We start from the raw sequence: 25091 nt of genomic DNA, 5'->3' as shown, positions 1-25091 counted from the left end.
TAAGAATCGTGGTGAATCAGGATCCACATGGCTTAGACTAAAATGTTACACTTTAAAGCTTACACAATGGCACCTATAAGCTTACAGCGCTGCTAATTTCCCAATGCACTGTCGGAAAATACATGGCGACGATAGAGCATTAGGATTTCTTTGTATTTTAAGTGTTCAGGTTTCATTTGTGAGAAAAATAGTGAAACCCCTGGAAATTCTTAACTGGGGTCACTTGCGTTTCAAATAAACATTCACGACTAAAGATAAAACATGGACTTGTGCTCGGTTCTGACCACTTTGTGTTTATGGCCTCCATGTAAAACCCCGATAGACATAAGATGGCTATAGGCCAAACGAGGGTTCAGTTTAGTTCTAGCTCGGCCATCTCTCCCATACACCGGAGTGCTCGCTCGCTCAAAGTGCTCGTGTTCTCTATGAGAGAGCTGCCAGACATATCTAGCGACTTATTTCAGGGAAAACATAGGGATCGGTAGTCCAAAATAAGACATGTCAGATCCTTAACTCTCCTGACAATGATACGTCCGGAGCCCCAATACACATTTGACTGGTGGACAAACTCATCATTATCGCAGGGTTTACATAATCTAATGTTTGTAGGGCTTGAAATAATTTTATATACTATATATGCACAAAAACCTATAAGGAAAAAAAAAAAATGTTTTTATATATATATATATATTTATTTTCAATGGTGCTATATAAATATTTATTAATATAACATATATACTTGTGTATAAACCGAGATTTTCAGCCCATTTTTTTGGGCTGAGAGTCTCCCCCCCCCCTTTTGCTTCCTCCCCTGCCCAGGAGCTGTGGTATGTTCCGTACACAGTCAGACACAGGGGTGAGAGACAGCTCTAACGGGACAGCACATGAGGGGAGAACACAGCACAGGAAGGAGCGAGACAGCAGACAAGGGGGATAGCACATGTGGTAGACAGGTCAAAGAAGAGAGCACAGACGGGAGAAGTCAGCACATGGGGGAAGAATGGATAGGTGGGTGAGCACATGGGGGCGGGGGAGATTCTCAACACTGCAAAGCCTGCCCCCATCGTGACATTACTGCCCTCCTGGTGCGATAGCATTGGGCCTCCATCTACTGTGAATATTATAAAACTATATATATCTCATATATAAAGCTCAAAGTGTGTATGTATGTATGTATGTGTGTATATGTTTGTATGTCCGGGATAGGCATCCGCACCGTCGCAGCTACAGCCACAAAATTTGGCACAGTCACACATCTGGACCCCGAGAGTGTCCTAAGCTATGTTGTGAGGCGAAATTTTAACCCCGCGCGTTCCAATTCACCAAACAATTTTGCCCCTATCTACATACTGGGGGAAAAAGTGTGTGTGTGTCAAGCCCCGCCGCTCATTATGATGTCATAATGCCCCTATTTGCATACTGAGGAAGCAGTGTGTGTGTGTGTGTGTGTGTGTGTGTGTGTGTGTGTGTGTGTGTGTGTGTGTATCAAGCCCCGCCCCTCATTATGTTGTCACAATGGTTGCCATGGCGACGCTGATGTCATCACAGGTTGCAAGCCCTGCCGCCGCTCATTATGATGTCATAATGGTTGACTATGGGATGGAGGATGTGTGATGGGTATATGGGCACTGGACTATGGGATAGAGGATATGTATGACGGGTATATGGGCACGGGACTATGAGATGGCGGATATGTATGATGGGTATATGGGCACTCGACTATGGGATGGCGAATATGTATGATGGGTATATGGGCACGGGCCTATGGGATGGAGAATATGTATGATGGGTATATGGGCATGAGACTATGGGATGGAGGATGTGTGATGGGTATATGGGCACTCGACTATGGGATGGAGAATATGTATGATGGGTATATGGGCACGGGACTATGGGATGGAGGATGTGTGATGGGTATATGGGCACTTGACTATGGGATGGAGGATATGTTTGACAGGTATATGGGCATGGGATTACGGGATGGTGGATATGTATGATGGGTATATGGGCATGGGACTATGAGATGGTGGATATGTATGACGGGTATATGGGCACGGGACTATGGGATGAAGGATGTCTGATGGGTATATGGGCACTGGACTATGGGATGTGTGATGGGTATATGGGCACTGGACTATGGGATGGAGAATATGTATGATGGGTATATGGGCATGGGACTATGGGATGGAGGATGTGATGGGTATATGGGCACTCGACTATGGGATGGAGGATATGTATGATGGGTATATGGGCACGGGCCTATGGGATGGAGGATGTGTGATGGGTATATGGGCACGGGACTATGGGATGGAGGATAATTATAATTTGCTATAGCTAACCACAGTTAGTTACTATGCCAGGGCAGCGCCGGGCTCTTCAGGTAGTATATTTCTATAGCATGGAATAGCGCAGCCTAATGCAAAGCATGAACTTTGTTTTTGTAATGTAATCTTGCCAGACAGAAACCGAAAGGACACATTATTGGCCTATGTAGAAGGATCACAATGGGAAACAAACAAAAAAACCTTGAAATCTACATAATGTGAGTAACTAAATTAATTTAGTCTGCTGATCTTACACCATTTGATGAGTTACATAAATTTTTGTTATACTGCTGACGGGTGGTACACTTCTCAGATGGTTAAAACTTGAATTCTGATGGACTTCCCTTACCAGAGTGCTCTGTGGGAGTTCAGATGGCAGTTGCCACTAGCTAAAAATATAGGTTTAAGTATGGCGGCAATGCTAGAAAGTAATTTGTAGGAAAGCATCCAGCTGCTTTATTCCATATCTTAATAGTATAAATGACCATTCTGCCATCATTTAGGGTTTTCCTTAGACACTTAAAAGGGAATCGATCAGCAGGTTTTTGCTTCCTCATCTGAGAGCAGCATGATCTAAGCAAAGACACTGAATCCAAACATGTGTCACTTAGATTACTGGGTGCAGCCATTCTGACACAGAGCTTTTAGATTTAGAATGAAGCAGAGCTGAGAAAGCTAACCCCACCCCACCCTAGACTCTGTATGTACATTGTCTATAGCAGTGAGCTGCTTATCACAGAGGTGGAAGGGTCTGACAAATGTCTGATTGCCAGCTAGCCGCAGCAATGATAATGTCCTCACCCATTATTAGACCCAAGAATAAACATTTCTCCTATTAGAACCTTGAAAAATACCTACAAAAAGAACTAGAAGTACAAAGCCAAAACATATTACAATGAATAAAATTCATTGAAGTGTATTTTGGCTTTGTACTCCTAGTTCTTTTTATAGGTATTTTTAATAATGTCCTAGTGATAAAACCTTCAGTGTAAGTAAACAAGAGTGCACAGCCCAATAAGTGACAAACCACTGAATTCTGTGTTTTAGCCTCTACATCATGCGGTCTTCAGATTACAGAGCAAAAACCTGCTGATACATTCCCTTTAAATTATGCTGTTCAGCAAACTGTGAATATTGAGAATACAATTCATAAGAACAAAACAGGGAAAACATTCAGTCATTGAAAATTACCTTGGATCGGGCAGTGTTGGCACTGAACCCGCTGTCCACAATGATGCCTTTCCCATCGCTGGCACTGCCTGCATTGATGCCACTTCCGCTGAGTGTGCTGCCTGCATTGGTGCTGCCTGTATTGATGCTGCTCGTGGAGACACTGTTACCAACTCGAAAAGGGGAAGCCGTCAGCCCTAAAGTTAACTCTTTAAATAAAAAAAATTAGATTGTGGGATGAACACAGGCGCAGAATGCAGAAAGGTTTCTGAGATTTATAAAATAAAAGTCAACGACAGAACACTCAACAGTTGTCAAAAAACACATTGACATTTCCAGGCCAAGTGACCAGCTGTATCATATTGTTTAGAGGGGTCTCTGAGGAAATAATCCCCCAAAAGACAGCAACATTTAGAGAGGTACAAACAAAGCATCAGTCACGGGTAAATAAAGCAGGAGAGGTCATCCCAGCCCTCGCCAGGAGAACTCGCCGTTTACAGCAGTGGGCTGCTTTCACTAACAAAGGACACTAAAATAACAGAACGTTCCTAATTTGCTGGCAATAGGACCCTGCATGCCGTATGGCAGGCTCGTGTTTATTTCCATGACATCCAAGTGATGTAATGGAGCCACTTGATGGATAGTTTTATAGAAGACGCAGCACAGAGGCAGAATGTCGCTAAGTAAACACGCTGACTGATGTGCAGCCATTCCTGCTCAGGGGAGACAGACTAAAAAGGTAATGAGAAAAAGATCAAATAAAACCCATGCCTAGGCGAGTGATGCATGTTCAGCATGAGCACGACCACTAACACCCAGAGGCAAAGCGTCTGGACAGCGCCCTCATAATCCAACACGCTGGAGGTGCCAAACATGGAGCACTGTATATTGGCAGCGCCCACACATGCAGCAGACATGGCAGATCTGATACATTTCATGGGGTTATAATGCTGCAGGAAACACGCTTTATACAAATCTGTGCTTGCCAACATGGACCAAAAGTGATACTTTCCAATGTCTTTAATAATCTTGCTGCAATACAACAGTCCCACATGCAAACACCATCCACCAGGGGACAGCAGAGCTCTTACATCTTCACCATCAGAACTTACCATGTAGTTACTACTTCTAAAAAAAGCTAAAATTTATCTAAAGCAATCTCTATATTATACACATAAGTAAATAAATAATATATATATATATACACACACACACACACAATACACATGCATTATATACACACATAGTATATATAAGCGCACACAATTCTATTCTATAAATATGTACACAGACATTCATACACTACTTATGCACACACTAGGAGGGTATACAAATGCATGCCCATACGACACATCGTACATACAGAGAACTTTTTAGCCTTCGTCACCCGATAAAGTAATTACCTGCTCTCTGGTTCCCCGGTTGCCCCACAATCCTGCTGTTAGTTGGCCCTTGATTTTTTATCTCTATGGTGAGCAGTGTCTTCATGTCTGTGTCTGGCTTCTCACCCCGAGAGTCTTTGGATGATGTGTGAAGAGATGGTGCGGAGGGCTGCGCACACTCTTGAGCCACTGATGTTGTAATGGTCCCATTTGTATTTTCGGCTTGCAATTGGTTTGAGTCGCTCCTCCCACCCTCCTGCTTTGGGATGAATGAGCTTTGAGGAAGTTTTCTATTCACTTCCCCAGAGGATGTGCCGAGTCCAGCAGAGTTGTGAGCCGAGGACACTTTTGAGGATGAACTTCTAAAACTTTTGTTTTCAGGTACAGATGCAATTTTACCTTCTTGTGTTCTATTACTTCCATTTTGATCCCCTCTGCGGTGACCAAGCTCTGCCACTGTGCGACCTAGTGCAAATTTCCCTGGCACTTTTCCATCCTTATGATTGTTTTCTGGCCCATTTTTCTGACCAGCAGTGAACAATGACTGTTGTTGAACTATCCTTGCTCCTCTAGATGGAGTTCTCTCACCCCTCATACTAGAGAACCGGAAACCTAAAGAAGGTTGTGTACCAGGAGGCTCTTCTGTAAACTTCTTCATTCGGTCCCTCACAGAGTTAGCTCGCCGAAAGGGGAAAACTGGCACTTGGCCATCTAGAAATCAAAATTCACATTTAGTTAGATACAAACCATAAAAAAAAGAACATTACAACTTCTGTAAGAAGCACAAACATAATATAGAAAATGTCATTTTTTTGCAACTATAAGACAATTTTTACCTTTACAAGGCATCAGATCCAATGATCACCCAGACTACTAACATTATTAGAGTAATGAAGGATGCCAAGATACTGAATACAGAATTACAGACATGCACAAGAGTAATTTCTATGAATATCTAGAAGGCATTTAACAATTGTGTTCCCTGTGTGTCGGCACGTCTCCCTGCATTAACACCCACTGTGATGGGACTGGGTTGGGCACGTGTGGGACAGTACCGCATTGTGTTAGTCTGTGGATCTGCTTGCTCACTTCCTTCCCTGGTTGCTGGTGTGATGCTAATGTTTGGAGGAATCCTTATGTGTATTGTTCTACAGTGGTCCCTGGAGTGTCTTGTCTCATTCTCTTTTTACACACTGTCCCAACATTCTGACAAAGTGGATGTGATCGGGGATAAGTTTCCTGATCATTGGAAGTCCAAGTGCTGACATCCAACAATCCTGAAAATAGGGCTCTACAGACCCTTTTGAATGGAGCAGAGATGAGTATTCTTGAGTCTGCCAGACAAAGCAGAGTCCAATGATAGGCCAATTCTTGTATTACTATAGGCAACGAATTGAGCAGCAGAGGTCCAGCATTCACAATCTCGCTCCATTCAAGGAAAGCCCTGTTCTCAGGATCACTTAGGGTTCCAGCAATGAGTAATTTATTCTCCATCACATAGTTCGGGAATAACTTTCATTTGCAGGAACACCCCTTTAGTAGAACTCTAAATTCCCACTGTTCTCCTGCTGCCTGTCAATAGATTTTGTGCCCCTAAACAGAATAAAATGTTTTGGAGGGGGAAGTTGTATCTATAGGAGTCGTTATTGTTGACTTCTGGTGATTTGACTGAACGTACCCCAACAATCCTGAGAATGAAGGGGCCACAGCATTATCTTAGCACTGCAGCTCCTTCACCCTTCAGTTTTATTATGCTTATTGATACTCTTACCTAATGACTATGTAGGGAACTGCAGCAGAGCTCCATTATTTTATGGTGCCTATATTCTGGCAGCCAGTTTCCCTAGTTTGGATCCTCATGATCATAAAGTTATGGTGAAATGTCATAGTAAGTCATTAGAAGAGGACAGGGGAATTCTCTATTCCCCAATACTCTAAAAGAAAAAGTTGGTGGGCTCTCTCAGGCATTCCTATAGTGAATCGACCTACGCTCCATTCAGATGGGGCTTGGTGAGGCCTATTGAGGTTGGACACCCAGTGATCATGGCGTTATCACCATATCACATGGCTAATGGTTAACTTTAAAACTTGGCACAAAACCTTTGGAGTTCCATTTTTAGCACGTCATGAATAATAAAGTGGTGGTTTTGTTGATAAGGTGCAGACAAACCTGGCACGAAGCTAGTTTCAACACAAGTCGACTAATTCTTCCTTGCATTTCCTCATTTTATTAGAATGTGTTCCTGCCGTGACGGGGCATTATGCTACTTTCAAGGACGAATTTACAACACTTCATATGTTTTTATATCCACTAAAGCAATTAACGCTAGTAGTGATGAGTGAACGTGCTCGGATAAGGTGTTAGGCGAACATGATGTTGTGCTAACAGGGTGTTTTTGGAGTGCTCGAATAATACATTTGAGTTCCCGCACGCGCATGACTCTCGGCTGTTTGACATCCACAACACATGCAGGGATTTCCTGTTTGTTAGGCAATCCCTGGAAGTGTTGCGGCTGTTGAACAGGCACCAGACATGAGGTCGCGGGGACTCCATCTTATTTTTCAAGCATGCGAAAAACACCCTATTAGCACACATAACACCTTATCTGAGCACGCTCACTCATCACTATATTTTTGCCATCTCCAAATTAACACGAGCATAATGATTTCCTAACTAGTGTCTGTAGCCACAATTAACTGTAAAAAGTCCAAGGAAGAGGCATATCTCGGTGCAGCCGAAAGCCAGTCCACAAGCAGCGGAAGTGAAAGATTTTTTCACAATCTAGGAGATAATGACAAAGTACTCATGTTGCAGAAATGTAAACCATATCCAAAATGCCAGCAGAACAAGTAATGGAAATCCTTGTACACCTTAAGAGTCTCCATACAGAGCAGGTATCCAATCTGAAAACTGGCTCACGCCAGCCGATGGGAAACCCAGCTTAACTGTGGCATGTGCTTCTGATAAAAGCGCCGCTTGTTCTTTTCTTTGAACACGTTTGTTAACATGCTAAACTTGTATAATTTCTCCATCTGAATCACTTACTTTAAGGAAAAAATTGACAGACACGTCCAACTCTCTTGAAGACGATGCTCCATAAAAACAATAATATACATACACACCTGTATACATTACTGAGCAAAAGTTTTAGGCTGGTGTGGAAAAACATTTTGAAAAACAGAAATGTTAATTTGTTTTTTTTTTTTTTAATAAAATCTAAATCAATATTTAGTGTGACCACACAGTCTTTAAAATGGCATCAAAGCAATGAGGTTGCTCCAAACATCTTGGAGAGCTAACAGTGAATGTATGCATGTGAAATCCTTCTGTCACTTCTTCATGTAATCCATGGCTGCACAACATAGGATCTTCCGAGCTCTGCCATGCGCCCAAATAGTGGTTTACCCCCACATATGGGGTATCAGCGTACTCAGGACAAATTGCACAATAATTTTTGGGGTCCTGATACCCTTGGAAAAATAAAAATTGGGAGTGAAAAGATCATTTTTGTGGAAAAAATATGATTTTTTTAATTGTACGGCTGTACGTTATAAACTTCTGTGAAGCCCTTGGGGGTTCAAAGTTCTCACCAGCATGCAGCCCACCAAAAGATGTACGGTCTGTGGAGAACCAGGGGTTGAAGGCTCCCTTCTTCCTATATTCAACTGCATTTGCATCTTTTAGACATGATTAAAGTTGAACACATAAGCAACGGGACAGGGGCAGAGCTTCCGAACTTCTGGTCATATGCGCTGCACCTCTGAAGCTGGGAAGCGTACACCTGGCTGCAGAGGTGCAGTGATGATGTTTAAATGAGCGAGATTTTCTCGAGCTGGTGAGGACGCCAGCTCCTGCAAATTATGATATCTCACACACAGGCTGTATGAGTCAGGACATTGTCCTGTTAGAGAATACATTTGGAGCCAAATCAGACACCTCCCTGATGGCATGTCATGATGGCTAAGCATCTGCCTGTATATGAGCGTTGAGGACACCATTAATCCTGACCAAATCCTTAATTCCATTTGAGGAAATGCAGCCTGAAACTTGCAAGGAACATCTACCATGCTTCACTGTTGCCTGTAGATGCTCATTGCTTGGGCGCATTCAGATGTCCGTTTTATGTGTACGAGTGCCATCTGTGTTTTTCACCGATAGCACGTGTATCTATAGTAGTGAGGTGGGCAGTTCACATGTCCACGATTTTTCATCCGAGAAAAACAGAAATCGTTGACCAGACACGGCAGGTAACAACTGACTGTCGGAGTATCAACACAGGCTGGCTAGAGTGTTGATTTTTATCATCAGAGTTTGGTTAGAGTTTAAATCAGTGTTTTTTTTATTTATTTTTTTGGCAGAGAGTTTAATCCATTTTGTCACTGGTGAAACTCTGATCAATTTTCTCCAACAAAATCATGGATTGTATAAACAGGTGAATAGCTGGGGGTTTAATTGGTTAAAAAAAAATGTACATTTTATTAATTACAAAATTTTTTGGGTTGAGTAGAAAAATAGTATAAAATGCAAAAAGACTGACATTAACAATTGCTGATTAATTGCATACATGTAAACTGATGTCAAATTATACCCACTAGGTATGTGTGGAATCTCCCAAGGTGGTGGCAAAAGTGGTCAAAAAATATCCACAGTTATAGCGGATAATAGCGGATAATTTTGCAAGTAAAAAGAAAGACCACCTTACCCATTGATAGTCAGCTAGGTTTGTTACCATAGAAAACATGAAGTCCCCAACGCACATTTCACTATTGAAGTCACTGACTTTCTCAAGGGGAGCTTGGTAATAGTAGTACCTGCCAGGACCTTTATGTATTCAATGCAGCGGTCACATCATGATCGTGGTCACACCTCCACAAATGGGATAGAGGGTGGTGCCGCACACGCACAAAGCCACACGCGTCATCCAGACACCGCCCAGCTATTAAGCAGTCATTGTCTGGGAGTCCAGCAGGTTGCTGAGGCTCCAGTGCATGCGTAAATGGCACATAGATGCAGAGATGCCAGAGACGCACGCACTTCGATCCCATAGGGGACTTTAATGTTATAGGTATTATACACTGCTCAAAAAAATAAAGGCAACACTTAGAATATAACTCCAAGTAAATCAAACTTCTGTGAAATCTAACTGTTCACTTAGGAAGCAACACAGATTGACCATCAATTTCACAAGCTGTTGTGCACATTGAATAGACAACAGATGGAAATTATTGGCAATTATCAAGACACAATAAAGGAGTGGTTCTGCAGGTGGGGACCACAGACCACATCTCCGTGCCAATGCTTTCTGGCTGATGTTTTGGTCACTTTTGAATGGTGGTTGTGCTTTTACACTCGTGGTAGCATGAGACGGACTCTACAACCCACACAAGTGGCTCAGGTAGTGCAGCTCATCCAGGATGGCACATCAATGCGAGCTGTGGCAAGGTGGTTTGCTGTGTCTGTCAGCATAGTGTCCAGAGGCGCTACCAGGAGACAGGCCAGTACACCAGGAGACGTGGAGAGGGGCCGTAGGAGGACAACCCAGCAGCAGGACCGCTACCTCAATCTTTGTGCAAGGAGGAACACTGCCAGAGCCCTGCAAAATGACCTCCAGCAGGCCACAAATGTGCATGTGTCTGCACTAACGGTTAGAAACCGATCCATGAGGATGGTCTGAGTGCCAAATGTCCACAGATGGGGGTTGTGCTCACAGCCCAACGCCGTTCCGCCCTCCAAAGAAATGCCACTCCACACCATTACTGACCCACTGCCAAACTGGTCATGCAGAAGGATGTTGCAGGCAGCAGATCGCTCTCCACAGCGTCTCCAGACTCTTTCACGTCTGTCACGTGCTCAGTGTGAAACCGTTTTCATCTGTGAAGAGCACAAGGCACTAGTGGCAAATTTGCCAATCCTAGTGTTCTGCAGCAAATGCCAAGCGTCCTGTGAGCACAACCCCCATCTGTGGACGTCGGGCACTCAGCCCATCCTCATGGAGTCGGTTTGTAAACGTTTGTGCAGACACATGCACATTTGTGGCCTGCTGGAGGTCATTTTGCAGGGCTCTGTCAGTGCTCCTCCTGTTCCTCCTTGCACAAAGGCAAAGGTAGTGGTCCTGCTGCTGGGTTTTTGCCCTCCTACGGCCCCCTCCACGTCTCCTGGTAGCGCCTCCAGCCTCTGGACACTACGCTGACAGCCACAGCAAACCTTCTTGCCACAGCTCGCATGTTGTGAAATCGCTTTCTGGGGCCTACCTCTGGTTACAAGTGAAGGTAGTGGAGCTGGTTACATTGTCAGAGGGGTCGCAAGTTCTCTTTCCGGGCTCCCTCTGGTGGTTACTGGAGGTAATGGAGCTGATCTAATTAACAGAGGCCTGCCACCTGATAATGAGGAGGCTGACTGGATTTAAGACAGTCAACTCCCTCTATCCCTGCTGGTGATTTTTTCCTGCCTCCGGAGGTCTTAGTTAGTTTCCAGCTCAGTCCCTGCATGCTCAGCTAAGTGTTCTTTTGCCATTGTTCACATTTGATCTGGTTTTGTCTATTTCAGTTTTTGTGTGGTCAGCCAGCTCCGGCTGGTGCTGTGCTGAATTTCCATCCTTATGTTACTGCTTGTGCCAGTTTGTTTTTGTCCCTTAGATTGGTATATTCTGAAAGCAGAGCAAAAAGAGGCCAGAGTGTTGATAGTGTGGGCGAAGTCTAGTGACTTCAGTATTTTTCTATCAGACGTGCTGGGCATTTTTTGCAGGGTTTTTTGCGTGATTGCAGACAGTATCTTTCCTTTCCTGTCTAGTTAGTTTGGGCCCCATCGTTTGCTCAGTCTATTTTACAACCTGTGTTTGTGTTTTCATCTTGTCTCACCAACAATATATGTTTGGGGGCTATCTATTCCTTTGGGGTCTGCTCTGGGGCAGTTTAGATTTCCCCTTTCTTGCTTTAGGCTTATTTAGTTCTCCGGCTGTGTTGAGGCGTCTAGGATCATCGTGGGTACGCTCCACGGCTACTGCTAGTTGTGTGGATGGGATCAGGGGTCTGCAATCCGCTTAGTTACCATCCTCTTTGGTTTTCTGTGGCTTAGCTTGGTTTTGCTTTCCTCCTCGGTGACCCAATCATAACATCGCATTGATGTGCCATCCTGAATGAGCTGCACTACCTGAGCCACTTGTGTGGGTTGTAAAGTAATTTGTATGTAACCCCTTCTCATGTACAGCACCATGGAATCAATGGCGCAATATAACTACATATTATTAATAATAATAAATAATAATAAAGTCCCATGCTACCACGAGTCTGAAAGCGCAACCACTATTCACAAGTGACCAAAACATCAGCCAGAAAGCATTGGTACTGAGATGTGGTCTGTGGTCCCCACCTGCAGAACCACTCCTTTATTGAGTGTGTCTTGATAATTGCCAATAATTTCCATCTGTTGTCTATTCCATTTGCACAACAGCATGTGAAATTGATTGTCAATCAATGTTGCTTCCTAAGTGGACAGTTTGATTTCACAGAAGTTTGATTTACTTGGAGCTATATTCTGTTGTTTAAGTGTTCCCTTTATTTTTTTGAGCAGTGTATATACCTTCTCTTTAAACATACAAAAACCTACAAAAGACAAAATGAAAAAAAACCTGCTATAATTAAATAAGTAAAAAGCAAAAGTGCATTTAAATCAGTGTTCTTAGTAATACTGTATTTGATCAAACATAGCATAAAAGCCGTACCACCATCGACAAGATGACTCTGTGGTCGGGGCGGTCCTACACTGTCTAGTATTAATAACCTTATCATGTGTCAAGTTGACCTCTGTGTGAATAAGGTCAGACAAGGACCGGGTCCCAACCACTGGACACCAGTTAGGGGAAGCCTTTAAATACAATTTCCAGCTCAGGAGAGTATTAATAACCTTATCATAATTATAGTAGGGTTTTTTTCATTTTGTCTTTTGTAGGTTTTGCATTCTTTTTGGCCATGTGAACATGCATTTATATGCTGCATGTGTACCAACTCAAACCAAGCTCAATTTTTGTGTTTTTTCTTTGTATTTTTGCATTCTGTGCAAGCTGGGGTGTGGCCTCCCTCTCCTGAGCTGGAAATTGTATTTAAAGGCTTCCCCTGACTGGTGTCCAATGGTTGGGACCCGGTCCTTGTCTGCCTTATTCACACAGACATCAACCTTGACACATGATAAGGTTATTAATACTAGACAGTGTAGGACCGCCACGACCACAGAGTCACCTTGTCGATGGTGGGACGGCTTTTATGCTATGTTTGATCAAATACAGTATTACTAAGAACTCTGCATGATTTAAATGCACTTTTGCTTTTTACTTATTTAATTATGGCAGGGTTTTTTTCATTTTGTCTTTTGTAGGTTTTGCATACTTTTTGGCCATGTGAACATGCTTTTATATGCTGCATGTGTACCAACTCAAACCAAGCTCAATTTTTGTGTTTTTTCTTCTATTTAAAACAGCAGCACAAAAATGCAACACACCCAAACGATGTGCAACAAGTACTACAATAGCAAAGGTTTGGCGGATATAAGTTATAGCCATCACCTTTCAGGGCTTAGCCACAGCATTCTATAATGCCATTAACAGGCCTGATAAGTACACCTGCGCATGCACACAATGCCGGGCAGCCATGAAGCAAGCAGGAGGGCGGCATAGCAAGAAGATGGGAGGCGCTGGACCAAGACCTGAAACACCCATCAGACCGGACCACCCTGCAGATGACTTTTTTTTTTTAAATAAAGATTTTTCTTCTCTTGCAGGTCGGATCGGGGGCTTATCTACAGCATTACAGAATACTGTATATCAAGGCAGAGGCCGTAACTCATATCGGCCAAACAGTGACAGGTTTGCTTTCAAATACCTGTAGAATCGTAGCAGAATTGTCAAAATATTGTGAGACCATGTAGGTGATCTTTTAGTAGGTGTTTCACTTTGTAATCCATGATGTGTGATAAATAAAAAAAAAAAAAAAAAAAGGGTTGGCTTAGGAAAGACTACTACTAGTCAACAAACTTCAAGCGTAAAAGTTAAAACAGTCAAACTTAAGAATGGAGAGTAGTGGGATAGTCTGCACAGACTATATATATAAAAAAAAAAAATTACCTAAAGGGAAGATGCAAAACTAAGCGATGCAGTAGTAGTATTTTCTGGGTCTTTCCTTTTTCTTTTAAAATTCTGAATACAAAAGACATCATGGATTACAACGTGAAGCACCTACAAGCAGATTGTCTACATGGACTCCTAATATACATAATATTTTGACCATGCTACAGGTATTTTAAGTATGGTGTACTTGCTATTGTACTACTTGTTGCACTTCGTTTGGGTGTGTTGTATTTTTGTGCTGTGTAATGTGTTAGGTATTATACAGTTAGGTCCATATATATAGTCAGTCAAAGAAAAAAAACATCCGGCACTGTCCCTGAGAAAGAAATACCAGCAAAGTCACTTATAACCGCTATCAGTGTGACACCTGTAACCCTTGCTGAACGGGTGCTCGATCCATGTGAAGAAAAAACATGAAATATCACAGTAGAAAAAGACAGCAGGATGGCACTCACCGTTCTCTTGACTCATGGGACCTGTTGAAGTGCATTGTGCACGAAACGGCTGTCGTCCGTCTTTTTGCATTTCTCCCGTGCCATTGCCTATGCTTTATTAATATGAAATAAAGTGAATCATTTCAAGAGAACGGTGAGTGCCATCCTGCTGTCTTTTTCTACTAGGTCCATATATATTTGGACAGAGACAACATTTTTCTAATTTTGGTTCTATGCACCTAGGCTTTCACTGATTGAGCGCCTTTGCCGCTGTGTTTTCTTTGACTGGTCTCCCTGAGGTCAGTGATTGTTTCGTAATTTTGGTTCTAGACATTACCACAATGAATTTTAAACAAAACAATTCAGATGCAGTTGAAGTTCAGCTGAAACTCCTAAACCCTTCATCCAATTTTAACGTGGATACCCTCCAATGAAAGCTGAAAGTCTGAACTTCAACTGCATCTGAATTGTTTTGTTTAAAATTCATTGTGGTAATGTCTAGAACCAGAATTAGAAAAATGTTGTCTCTGTCCAAATATATATGGCCCTAACTGTATATACACCTTCCCTTCAAAGTCCCCTATGGCACTGATGTGCGTGCTTCTCCTGCATGCGTCTGCGGGCATCTCTCGGCATCTTTTTGCCATCTGCGTATGCTCGGGAGCCTCAGCAACCTGCCTCGCTTCTGGACACACAAAATGACAGCCTGATGGGCGAGTGGTTTCCAGTGTGCATGCGCACCTCCTTTGATCCCCCATTGGTGGAGGCGGATTGCTTGACTGCCACCATGGATACATAAAGGTCCTGGCAGGTATCACTATTACCAAACTTCCCTGGAGAAAGCGAATGACTTGAGCAGCGAAATGCGTGTTAGGGAACTTCATTTTATTTCTCGGTTAACAAATCTAGCTGACTATCAATGAGTAAGGTGGGCACTCCTTTTACTTACTAGTAAAATTATATGATATAATTGTGGATATTTTTTTACCACTTTGGTCACCACCTTGGGAGATTCCACACATACCCAATGGGTATAATTTGACATGTTTATATAAATGCATTTTATCAGCGATTGTTCCATGTCTCTTTCTGCATTTTGTACCTAGTAGTTTTCTATTCACCCAAAAAAGGTTTTTAATAAAATATACTTTAATCTATTAAACTCCAAGATGACCTTCCATTAACACAATGTCATTTTCAAGTAGTTCATATTTCCTATATGGGTATTTTCTTTGAGAACAGATCGTGGCATTCATTCATTATGCAACTGGGTAGATCTTTGTATCCAACGGATGTCTGAATGAGCTCTCAAAAGGCTGGTGAGAGGTACAATAAACTGCCTTATGCTAGAGTCAAATATTTCAAATTTGGACTCGTAAGTCAAGAGCCCCAGTTGCCAGGTTTGTGGAGTCGGTAAGCCAAACCTCCGACTTCTCAATTTCCCCGACTCCACAGCACTGCCTCACTACTGAGCATGTATATAAAGTGCAGCACAGATTCATCTCACCTAAACCTCCGACCCCACAACCCTGCCTCACTACGGAGCATGTACATAAAGTGCAGCACAGATTCATCTCACCTAAACCTCCAACCCCACAGCACTGGTCACTACTGAGCATGTACATACAGTGCAGCACAGATTCATCTCACCTAAACCTCCGACCCCACAGCACTGGTCACTACTGAGCATGTACATAAAGTGCAGCACAGATTCATCTCACCTAAACCTCCAACCCCACAGCACTGGTCACTACTGAGCATGTACATAAAGTGCAACACAGATTCATCTCACCTAAACCTCCGACTCCACAGCACTGGTCACTACTGAGCATGTACATAAAGTGCAGCACAGATTCATCTCACCTAAACCTCCGACTCCACAGCACTGGTCACTACTGAGCATGTACATAAAGTGCAGCACAGATTCATCTCACCTAAATCTCCGACCCCACAGCACTGCCTCACTACTGAGCATGTACATAAAGTGCAGCACAGATTCATCTCACCTAAACCTCCGACTCCACAGCACTGGTCACTACTGAGCATGTACATAAAGTGCAGCACAGATTCATCTCACCTAAATCTCCGACCCCACAGCACTGGTCACTACTGAGCATGTACATAAAGTGCAGCACAGATTCATCTCACCTAAATCTCCGACCCCACAGCACTGGTCACTACTGAGCATGTACATAAAGTGCAGCACAGATTCATCTCACCTAAACCTTCCGACTCTACAGCACTGCCTCACTACTGAGCATGTACATAAAGTGCAGCACAGATTCATCTCACCTAAACCTCCGACTCCACAGCACTGCCTCACTACTGAGCATGTACATAAAGTGCAGCACAGATTCATCTCACCTAAACCTCCATCTCCACAGCACTGGTCACTACTGAGCATGTACATAAAGTGCATCACAGATTCATCTCACCTAAACCTCCGACCCCACAGCACAGCACTGGTCACTACTGAGCATGTACATAAAGTGCAGCACAGATTCATCTCACCTAAACCTCCAACCCCACAGCACTGCCTCACTACCGAGCATGTACATAAAGTGCAGCACAGATTCATCTCACCTAAACCTCCAACCCCACAGCACTGCCTCACTACTGAGCATGTACATAAAGTGCAGCACAGATTCATCTCACCTAAACCTCTGACCCCACAGCACTGCCTCACTACTGAGCATGTACATAAAGTGCAACATAGATTCATCTCACCTAAACCTCCGACCCCACAGCACTGCCTCACTACTGAGCATGTAAATAAAGTGCAACATAGATTCATCTCACCTAAACCTCTGACTCCACAGCACTGGTCACTACTGAGCATGTACATAAAGTGCAGTACAGATTCATCTCACCTAAACCTCCGACCCCACAGCACTGGTCACTACTGAGCATGTACATAAAGTGCAGTACAGATTCATCTCACCTAAACCTCCGACCCCACAGCACTGGTCACTACTGAGCATGTACATAAAGTGCAGCACAGATTCATCTCACCTAAACCTCCAACCCCACAGCACTGCCTCACTACTGAGCATGTACATAAAGTGCAGCACAGATTCATCTCACCTAAACCTCCGACTCCACAGCACTGGTCACTACTGAGCATGTACATAAAGTGCCGCACTGATTTATCTCACCTAAACATGCGACTCCACAGCACTGCCTCACTATTGAGCATGTAGAACCATAGAATTGGTAGAGTTGGAAGGGACCTCCTGGGCCATCTGGTCCAACCCCCTGCTCAAAGCAGGATTCACTAAACCATCTCAGACAGATGTCTGTCCAGCCTCTGTTTGAAGACTTCCATTGAAGGAGAACTCATGGCTTCTCGTGGCAGTCTCTCGCACTCATTGATCACCCTGTCAAAAAGTTTTTTTGAATATCTCATCTTTGTCTCCTCCCATTCAGTTTCATCCCATTGCTTCTAGTCTTTCCTTGTGCAAATGAGAATAAAGATGATCCTTCTACAATGTGACAGCCCTTGAGATATTTGTAGACAGATATTAAGTCTCCTTTTTTGCAAGCTAAACATTCCCAAATCGTGTAACCATTCTTGATAGAACATGGTCACCGGTCACCTTTCTGGTCGCTCTTCTCTGAACTTGCTCCAGTTTGTTAATGTCTTTTTTAAAATGTGGTGCCCAAAACTGGACAAAGTATTCCAGATGAGGTCTGACCAAAGAGGTGTAGAAGACAATGACTTCACGTGATCTAGATTGTATGCTTCTGTTAATACATCCTAGAACTGTATTTGCCATTTTTTGCTGCTGCATCACACTGTTGACTCATGTTCAGTCTGTGATCTATTCGTATACCCAAGTCTTATTCACATGTGCTTTTGCTTAGCCCTATTCCTCCCATTCTGTATACGCTTTTTTTCATAAAGCGCAGCACAGATTCATCTCACCTAAACCTCGACCCCACTGCACTGCCTCACCACTGAGCAAGTACATAAAGTGCAGCACAGATTCATCCCCACTAAAAGCCCAGATCATTAGAACAGAAATTTATTGAACATTTCATAACTTTCCCAAATTATTACAAAAACATTTTTAGCACATAAATTGTGTACAGTAGTACAATGCAGTATTATATATTCTAGGAGTCGGTCACTTTATACTTATTCTACAGCCCTACATGTGACCATTTTTCTGTATTCCAGTTCCTATATTTTTATGCATAGTTTAGTCACTTAGTACGGTTTCCACATCGAAAGTGTTGTTTTTGGCAACAATTCTTCCATGAAGACCACTTCTGGCCAGATTTTCCTCAAATTTTAGATGGGTGTAATCAGGTCCCATTGGTGGCTGCCAAGGGCCTGAAAACACAGATTTCAGAAATGTCATTTATTAGGCTGTGTGCTGTTTACTTAAAACCTTCATTGTATCACCTGGAGATTATCATTGCTTGAACTAAAGCTCACACAACTGCAAGACAGACCAGCATCCCCTCCTCTGATAAGCAGATCACTGTCAATAGAGAATGTACATTTCTAGAATTCGACCTTTTCTTACCTTTGACTCTGCAAAAACTCTTACTGTTTCTCTTATTCATTCTCATCTCGACTATTGTAACTCTCTTCTAATCGGTCTCCCTCTTACCAAACTCTCCCCTCTCCAATCTGTCTTGAATGCTGCAGCCAGGATCATATTCCTCACCAATCGTTACACCGATGCCTCTACCTTGTGCCAGTCATTACACTGGCTACCCATCCACTCCAGAATTCAGTATAAACTTATTACCCTCACTCACAAAGCCCTCCATGGCTCAGCACCACCCTACATCTCCTCCCTTGTTTCAGTATACCACCCTACCCGCGCCCTCCGTTCTGCTGATGACCTGAGGTTAGCATCCTCAATAGTCAGAACCTCCCACTCCCGTCTCCAAGACTTTACACGTGCCGCGCCAATTCTTTGGAATGCACTTCCCAGGTCAATACGATTAGTCCCCAATCCCCACAATTTTAAGCGTGTCCTGAAAACGCATTTATTCAGACTGGCCTATGGCCTCAACACATTAACCTAACCTATCCCTGTGTGGCAGAGCCAAAAGTCTTACCATAACCAGGTTCCCCGCATCATTCTCCCACATGCTTTATGCATCCATTAGCCCTCTGTGTCCGTACTGTCACACACCTAACATTATGGCTGGTCCATACAATCAGGGCAACTGTTACCACCCACCTTTCGTGTCTACCTCTTTCCTCAGACTGTAAGCTTGCGAGCAGGGCCCTCTTTCCTCTTGGTATTTGCTATAATCTACTGTATGTGATTATTGTTATGCTGTAATGTCTATTGTCTGTACAAATCCCCTCTGAAATGTAAAGTGCTGCGGAATATGTCGGCGCTATAAAAATAAAATTTATTATTATTATTATTACATAGAAAGCTGTGGTGTGAGCAGGGCTAGCTTTGAGCTTTGCTTCATGCTACATCTAAAAACTGATAGTTTACTGGGTGCAACAGTTGTGTTAAAAAGCGATTGATTCCAACAATTTAAGTCTCTTTTCCTACATTTTGCTGCTCTCAGATAAGGTAGCAAAAACCTAGTGTCAGATTCCCTTTAAAGTGGATCTGTCACCAGATTGTACAATACAATCTGAATAACTGGAAGGAAAACAAGGAAGCATTTAGCACTGCTGGGAAAAATAAAATAAAAAGACTGCTCATGGGTAGAAGTACGGTCACTTTATTGCGGCTACACGTTTTGATGTCCTGATGAAGGCACCTGTATGCATGGGTAGAAGTACGGTCACTTTATTGCAGCTACACGTTTTGATGTCCTGATGAAGGCACCTGTATGCATGGGTAGAAGTACGGTCAATTTATTGCAGCTACACGTTTTGATGTCCTGATGAAGGCACCTGTATGAGGCTCAAATGCATAGCCTCAAAGTGACCCTACATCTTCCCACAATCCATCTTTACCATTAGAGCCCTGTGGTTCTTTGTTTCTTCACCACACCCTGCATTTCTCATTATAGTTGTCATAGTGCATAAATCGAGAAAAGGAGGAGCAGCAGAGGTCCACACTTTACAAAGACTCAGCCAGTTGTGCCTGTTGTAAGCAGATCTCGCCAAGGTGAGCAGTTCCGCACTCTCAGAATCACCATTTTTTACCTAAAACATTTACACTATGGAGCACCACTTTTTTATTTTCATTTTAAAGTCTATAATACAGATCTTAATTATATTTACTGCAATATCCTTCGAGTCATTAATTCCAGCAGCTAGATAGGAAAGGGTTCTTTTCAGTTACAGCAGTCAGACTGTAGAAGGCCCTACCACAAGAGGCATCAACGGCAGCTAAAACAGCATTTGAAAAAAGGGCACAACTAATGGCATTGTGGGTTATAAATCCAGCGATAGACTGATGGTGAAAAATTGAACTTTAGGGACCTACGTCTTTTCAACTACGGTATTTAACAATTTGTACAAGTGTCACCATCAATAAATCCTTTCAATTTTTATGGATGGGAATAAAGTGCCCAATTTTTTTTTTACAGGAATTTTCAACCGGTGGGCAACACTTGTCTTTATCCTCGATTACACATCCGCTCCACTATTATGACTGCATATTTTCTTTTTAGCTTTCAAAATTGCTAATCAGCACCAAATAAGGTACCAGCATCTCACACAAAGATATGACGTTTCCCACTACAGCTGCAAACTTACAACTCAAATGGAAAAGTAAATGAACAGAATTTGGCTGTATACGGAGCCAAAACCGTAACATAAGTAGCATATTTTTCGATTACATAGTAAACCACAATGCCATAGAAACACCTACTGTCTCTACACAGCAAGGCAATAAACTGCGTAACACTGGCAGCACGGCACAAACAGGGAAAGCAGATCTACAAGGGAGAGGATGCACCCCGCGATGTTCCAGAAAGCTTTCCTCTCCACTTTGCCCCAGGCTCTTGTTTAAATTGTGTTCTGCTTCTCTGTCCATGAAAGGAATGGCACTGGATGTTTAACAGGTCCCATGCATGCTCCCTACTTGCACATATTTTATCCCAATAAGGCAGGGAGACCAGGAGTTGGGTAGTTTCCTTCCCTCCCCTCCTCCCCAATCGGCCTCTGTTAGATCTTAACCCTGTTACTGCTGCATAGGTGAAAAGTTCATTATCTATTAAACACCGCATTTCGCTGCATAAATCGCATCTCAGAAATTCAGGCGCTGCCGTTTTCACAAATATTCTCCGGAGCCATTACAGCAGACTCCGAGATCCTGCGTTACTGACGACACGGGATTACTTCTGTAATACAACCCAGATCGGTCACTTCTATGCTCCTCAGAGGCGATATATACATTGCGGATAGATTACTATAGAGAGAAAAAAAACTAAGATATCCAGCATAAATGCGCCATAGAATTGGTTGGTAAAAATCTGCTCAAACACAGAATAGCTAGCTGCTAAAATGCATTTTCACTTTATGCTGTACATATATTGTACAGATGTGGCCACAGACACCCACATCAGTATGTCTCTGAGGTTTGCACTAGACTTGCATTATACCAAACACATTAGCAGGGCTGTAACGATAACGGTTGCAGAGGTGAGGACTCACTGACGCCAGCGCAAACTTCAACTGGATGTGGGTCCTCTGACACACTTTCAGCTGAAGTGTATTGCGGAGCAGAGATCCACCAGGTCCGTGCGCAGCAATACACGTTGCCGGCTAGAGGCCAGCAGGTGACGTCAGTGTGCACGACACGTGACTGATGGCGCATGGCAGTGACATGATGCTCTCCAATCGATTACACACTGGAGTCAGCTGCCGGCTTCAGAAGAGGATGCCTCAGGGTGGGGGGGGGGAGCAGAGGGAAGGCGAGTAGAGTCATTTTTTTTTTTCATTAAAGAACAGTGGAAGAAAGCTATAAGGGCCCATACATCTGACCAACATGCAGGGGGGGGCCCAGGTCCAAGTTGTGCATCAGTGGCCATTGGATTTATTACACTACAGCACATTAGGTACCATTTAATAGACTTGAATCTGCACTGAATCTTCTCTGATTAAAGGGAATCTGTCACCTATTTTTTGTATATAAGATGCGGCCACCGCCATCAGGGGCTTATCTACAGCACTCTGTAATGCTGTAGATAAGCCCCCGATGTAACCTGAAAGAGAAGAAAAACCGAGTTATATAGAATCATAGAATCGTAGAGTTGGAAGGGACCTCCTGGGCCATCTGGTCCAACACCCTTCTCAAAGCAGGATTCGCTAAATCATCCCAGTCAGATGTCTGTCCAGCCTCTGTTTGAAGACTTCCATTGATGGAGAACTCACTACTTCTCGTGGCAGCTTGTTCCACTCATTGATCACTCTGTCAAAAAGTTTTTTCTAATATCTAATCTGTGTCTCCTCCCATTCAGTTTCATCCCATTGCTTCTAGTCTTTCCTTGTGCAAATGGGAATAAAGTTGATCCTTCTACAATGTGACAGCCCTTTAGATATTTGTAGACAGCTATTAAGTCTCCTCTCAGTCTTCTCTTTTGCAAACTAAACAATCCCAAATCCTGCAACCTTTCCTCATAAGACAGGGTTTGCAGACCGGTCACCATTCTGGTTGCTCTTTTCTGAACTTGCTCCAGTTTGTTTATGTCTTTTTTAAAATGTGGTGCCCAAAACTGGACACAATATTCCAGATGAGGTCTGACCAAAGAGAAGTAGAGGGAAATAATGACTTCACGTGGGGCGGTCCAGGTCTGGAGGGTTTCGCAGTCTGGGTCCTCCCATCTTGTAGCGATGACGTCCTTCTTTGCTTCCCGTTGCGGCTCCGGCGCACTGCTCTGCCCTGTTGAGGGCAGAGCAGAGTACTGCAGTGCGCAGGCACCGGAAGAGGTCCAGCGCATGCGCACTGCAGTACTCTGCTCTCAACAGGGCAGAGCAGTGCGCCTGAGCCGCGATGGGAAGCAAAGAAGAGGATGTCATCGCTATAAGATGGGAGGCGCCGGACCCGGACCACGACACCCTCTGGACCTGAACCGAACCGCCTCTGGGTGAGTATAATATAACTCATTTTTCTTCTCTTTCAGGTTACAACAGGGGCTTATTACAGAATGCTGTATATAAGCCCTGGATGGCGGTGGCCGCATCTTATATACGAAAAATAGGTGACAGATTCCCTTTAATATATACATTTATCTGCTCTAGAATAAGATCACTGGGCAGCATGTTAAATGGGACTTGTCACCAGGTCAAAAATGGATAACTTTTGCTCTTAATCTATTCCCGCTGCTTCTCTGATTACAGTTTTTGTCTTTCTAAAATCCACTATGAAGTTTATTTAGTGCAAATTTTTATTGTCTTTACCAAGAGGCGTTACTCACAGGGTAATATTGCAGAGCATCCCGCAAGACACGCCGCCCCCCCCCCAGAGCATCCCGCAAGACACGCCGCCCCCCCAGAGCATCCAGCAAGACACACGGCCCCCCCCCGGAGCATCCCGCAAGACACACGACCCCCCAGAGCATCCCGCAAGACACACGGCCCCCCCAGAGCATCCCGCAAGACACGCCACCCCCCAGAGCATTCTGCAAGACACGCCACCCCCCAAGAGCATTCTGCAAGACATGCCCCCCCCAGAGCATCCTGCAAGACACGCTGCCCCCCCACAGCATCATGCAAGACACGCCGCCCCCCCAGAGCATCATGCAAGACACTCCGCCCCCCCAGAGCATCATGCAAGACACTCCGCCCCCCCAGAGCATCATGCAAGACACTCCGCCCCCCCCAGAGCATCATGCAAGACACACCACCCCCCCAGAGCATCATGCAAGACACACCGCCCCCCCAGAGCAAAATGGATAACTTTTGCTCTTAATCTATTCCCGCTGCTTCTCTGATTACAGTTTTTGTCTTTCTAAAATCCACCATGAAGTTTATTTAGTGCAAATTTTTATTGTCTTTACCAAGAGGCGTTACTCACAGGGTAATATTGCAGAGCATCCCGCAAGACACGCTGCCCCCCAGAGCATCCAGCAAGACACGCCCCCCCAGAGCATCCAGTAAGACACGCCGCCCACCCAGGAGCATCCCGCAAGACACACGGCCCCCCCAGAGCATCCCGCAAGACACGCCGCTCACCCCGGAGCATCCCGCAAGACACACGGCCCCCCCAGAGCATCCCGCAAGACACGCCACCCCCCATTGCATCCTGCAAGACACGCTACCCCCTAAGAGCATCCTGCAAGACACGCTGCTCCCCAGAGCATCCTGCAAGACATGCCGCCTCCCCAGAGCATCCGCAAGACACGCCGCCTCCCCAGAGCATCCCGCAAGACACGCCCCCCCATGAAGAAAAAAAATTAAACACTAAACAAGAAGGCAAATATCTGTTACCATATGGAGAATTTAAAAAAAAAAACTAAAGACAAAAAAAAAAACAATGAATACTGGGGATAGCAGCAAGAAGAGAAGAGTAAAACTGGTCACTGTTGACCTAGTGGCAGGTCCTCTTTAAACAGGACAGGTTCTTTTTCAGTACTGTGGCTGTTCTTTGACTGTCACTAATGGTGACCAAGTGTCAGAAACGAACCCCCATATCAACTGTTGATTCAAGTTCACATTATTTTTAGGCAGCCACTCCTGTTCTAGAATGAAATGGAAAAAAAGACAAGCTTACACAGAGCGTGTAT

The 25091-nt window shown here is 43.9% G+C and overlaps 1 protein-coding gene across 2 annotated transcripts in view; it reads right to left on the bottom strand.

Moving 5' to 3' along the window:
* The window catches only part of SMTN (smoothelin), a 176953-nt gene that overhangs the window by 71694 nt on the left and 80168 nt on the right, over positions 1-25091 (bottom strand). For both annotated transcript variants that reach the window (XM_073554795.1, XM_073554794.1), the window contains exons 9-10: positions 4898-5587; positions 3516-3703 (exon numbers count right to left, since the gene is read on the bottom strand). In XM_073554795.1, the coding sequence (XP_073410896.1) occupies positions 3516-3703; positions 4898-5587 (878 nt within the window). The remainder of the gene's footprint in view (positions 1-3515; positions 3704-4897; positions 5588-25091) is intronic.

The sequence above is a fragment of the Dendrobates tinctorius genome, unplaced genomic scaffold (genome assembly GCF_039654945.1).
Source record: "Dendrobates tinctorius isolate UK_male_01 unplaced genomic scaffold, ASM3965494v1 ptg000213l, whole genome shotgun sequence".
NCBI classification, from domain to species: Eukaryota; Metazoa; Chordata; class Amphibia; order Anura; family Dendrobatidae; genus Dendrobates; species Dendrobates tinctorius.
The sequence above is the reverse complement of the archived record's forward strand: the minus strand, read 5'-3'. Positions and strand labels throughout refer to the sequence as shown.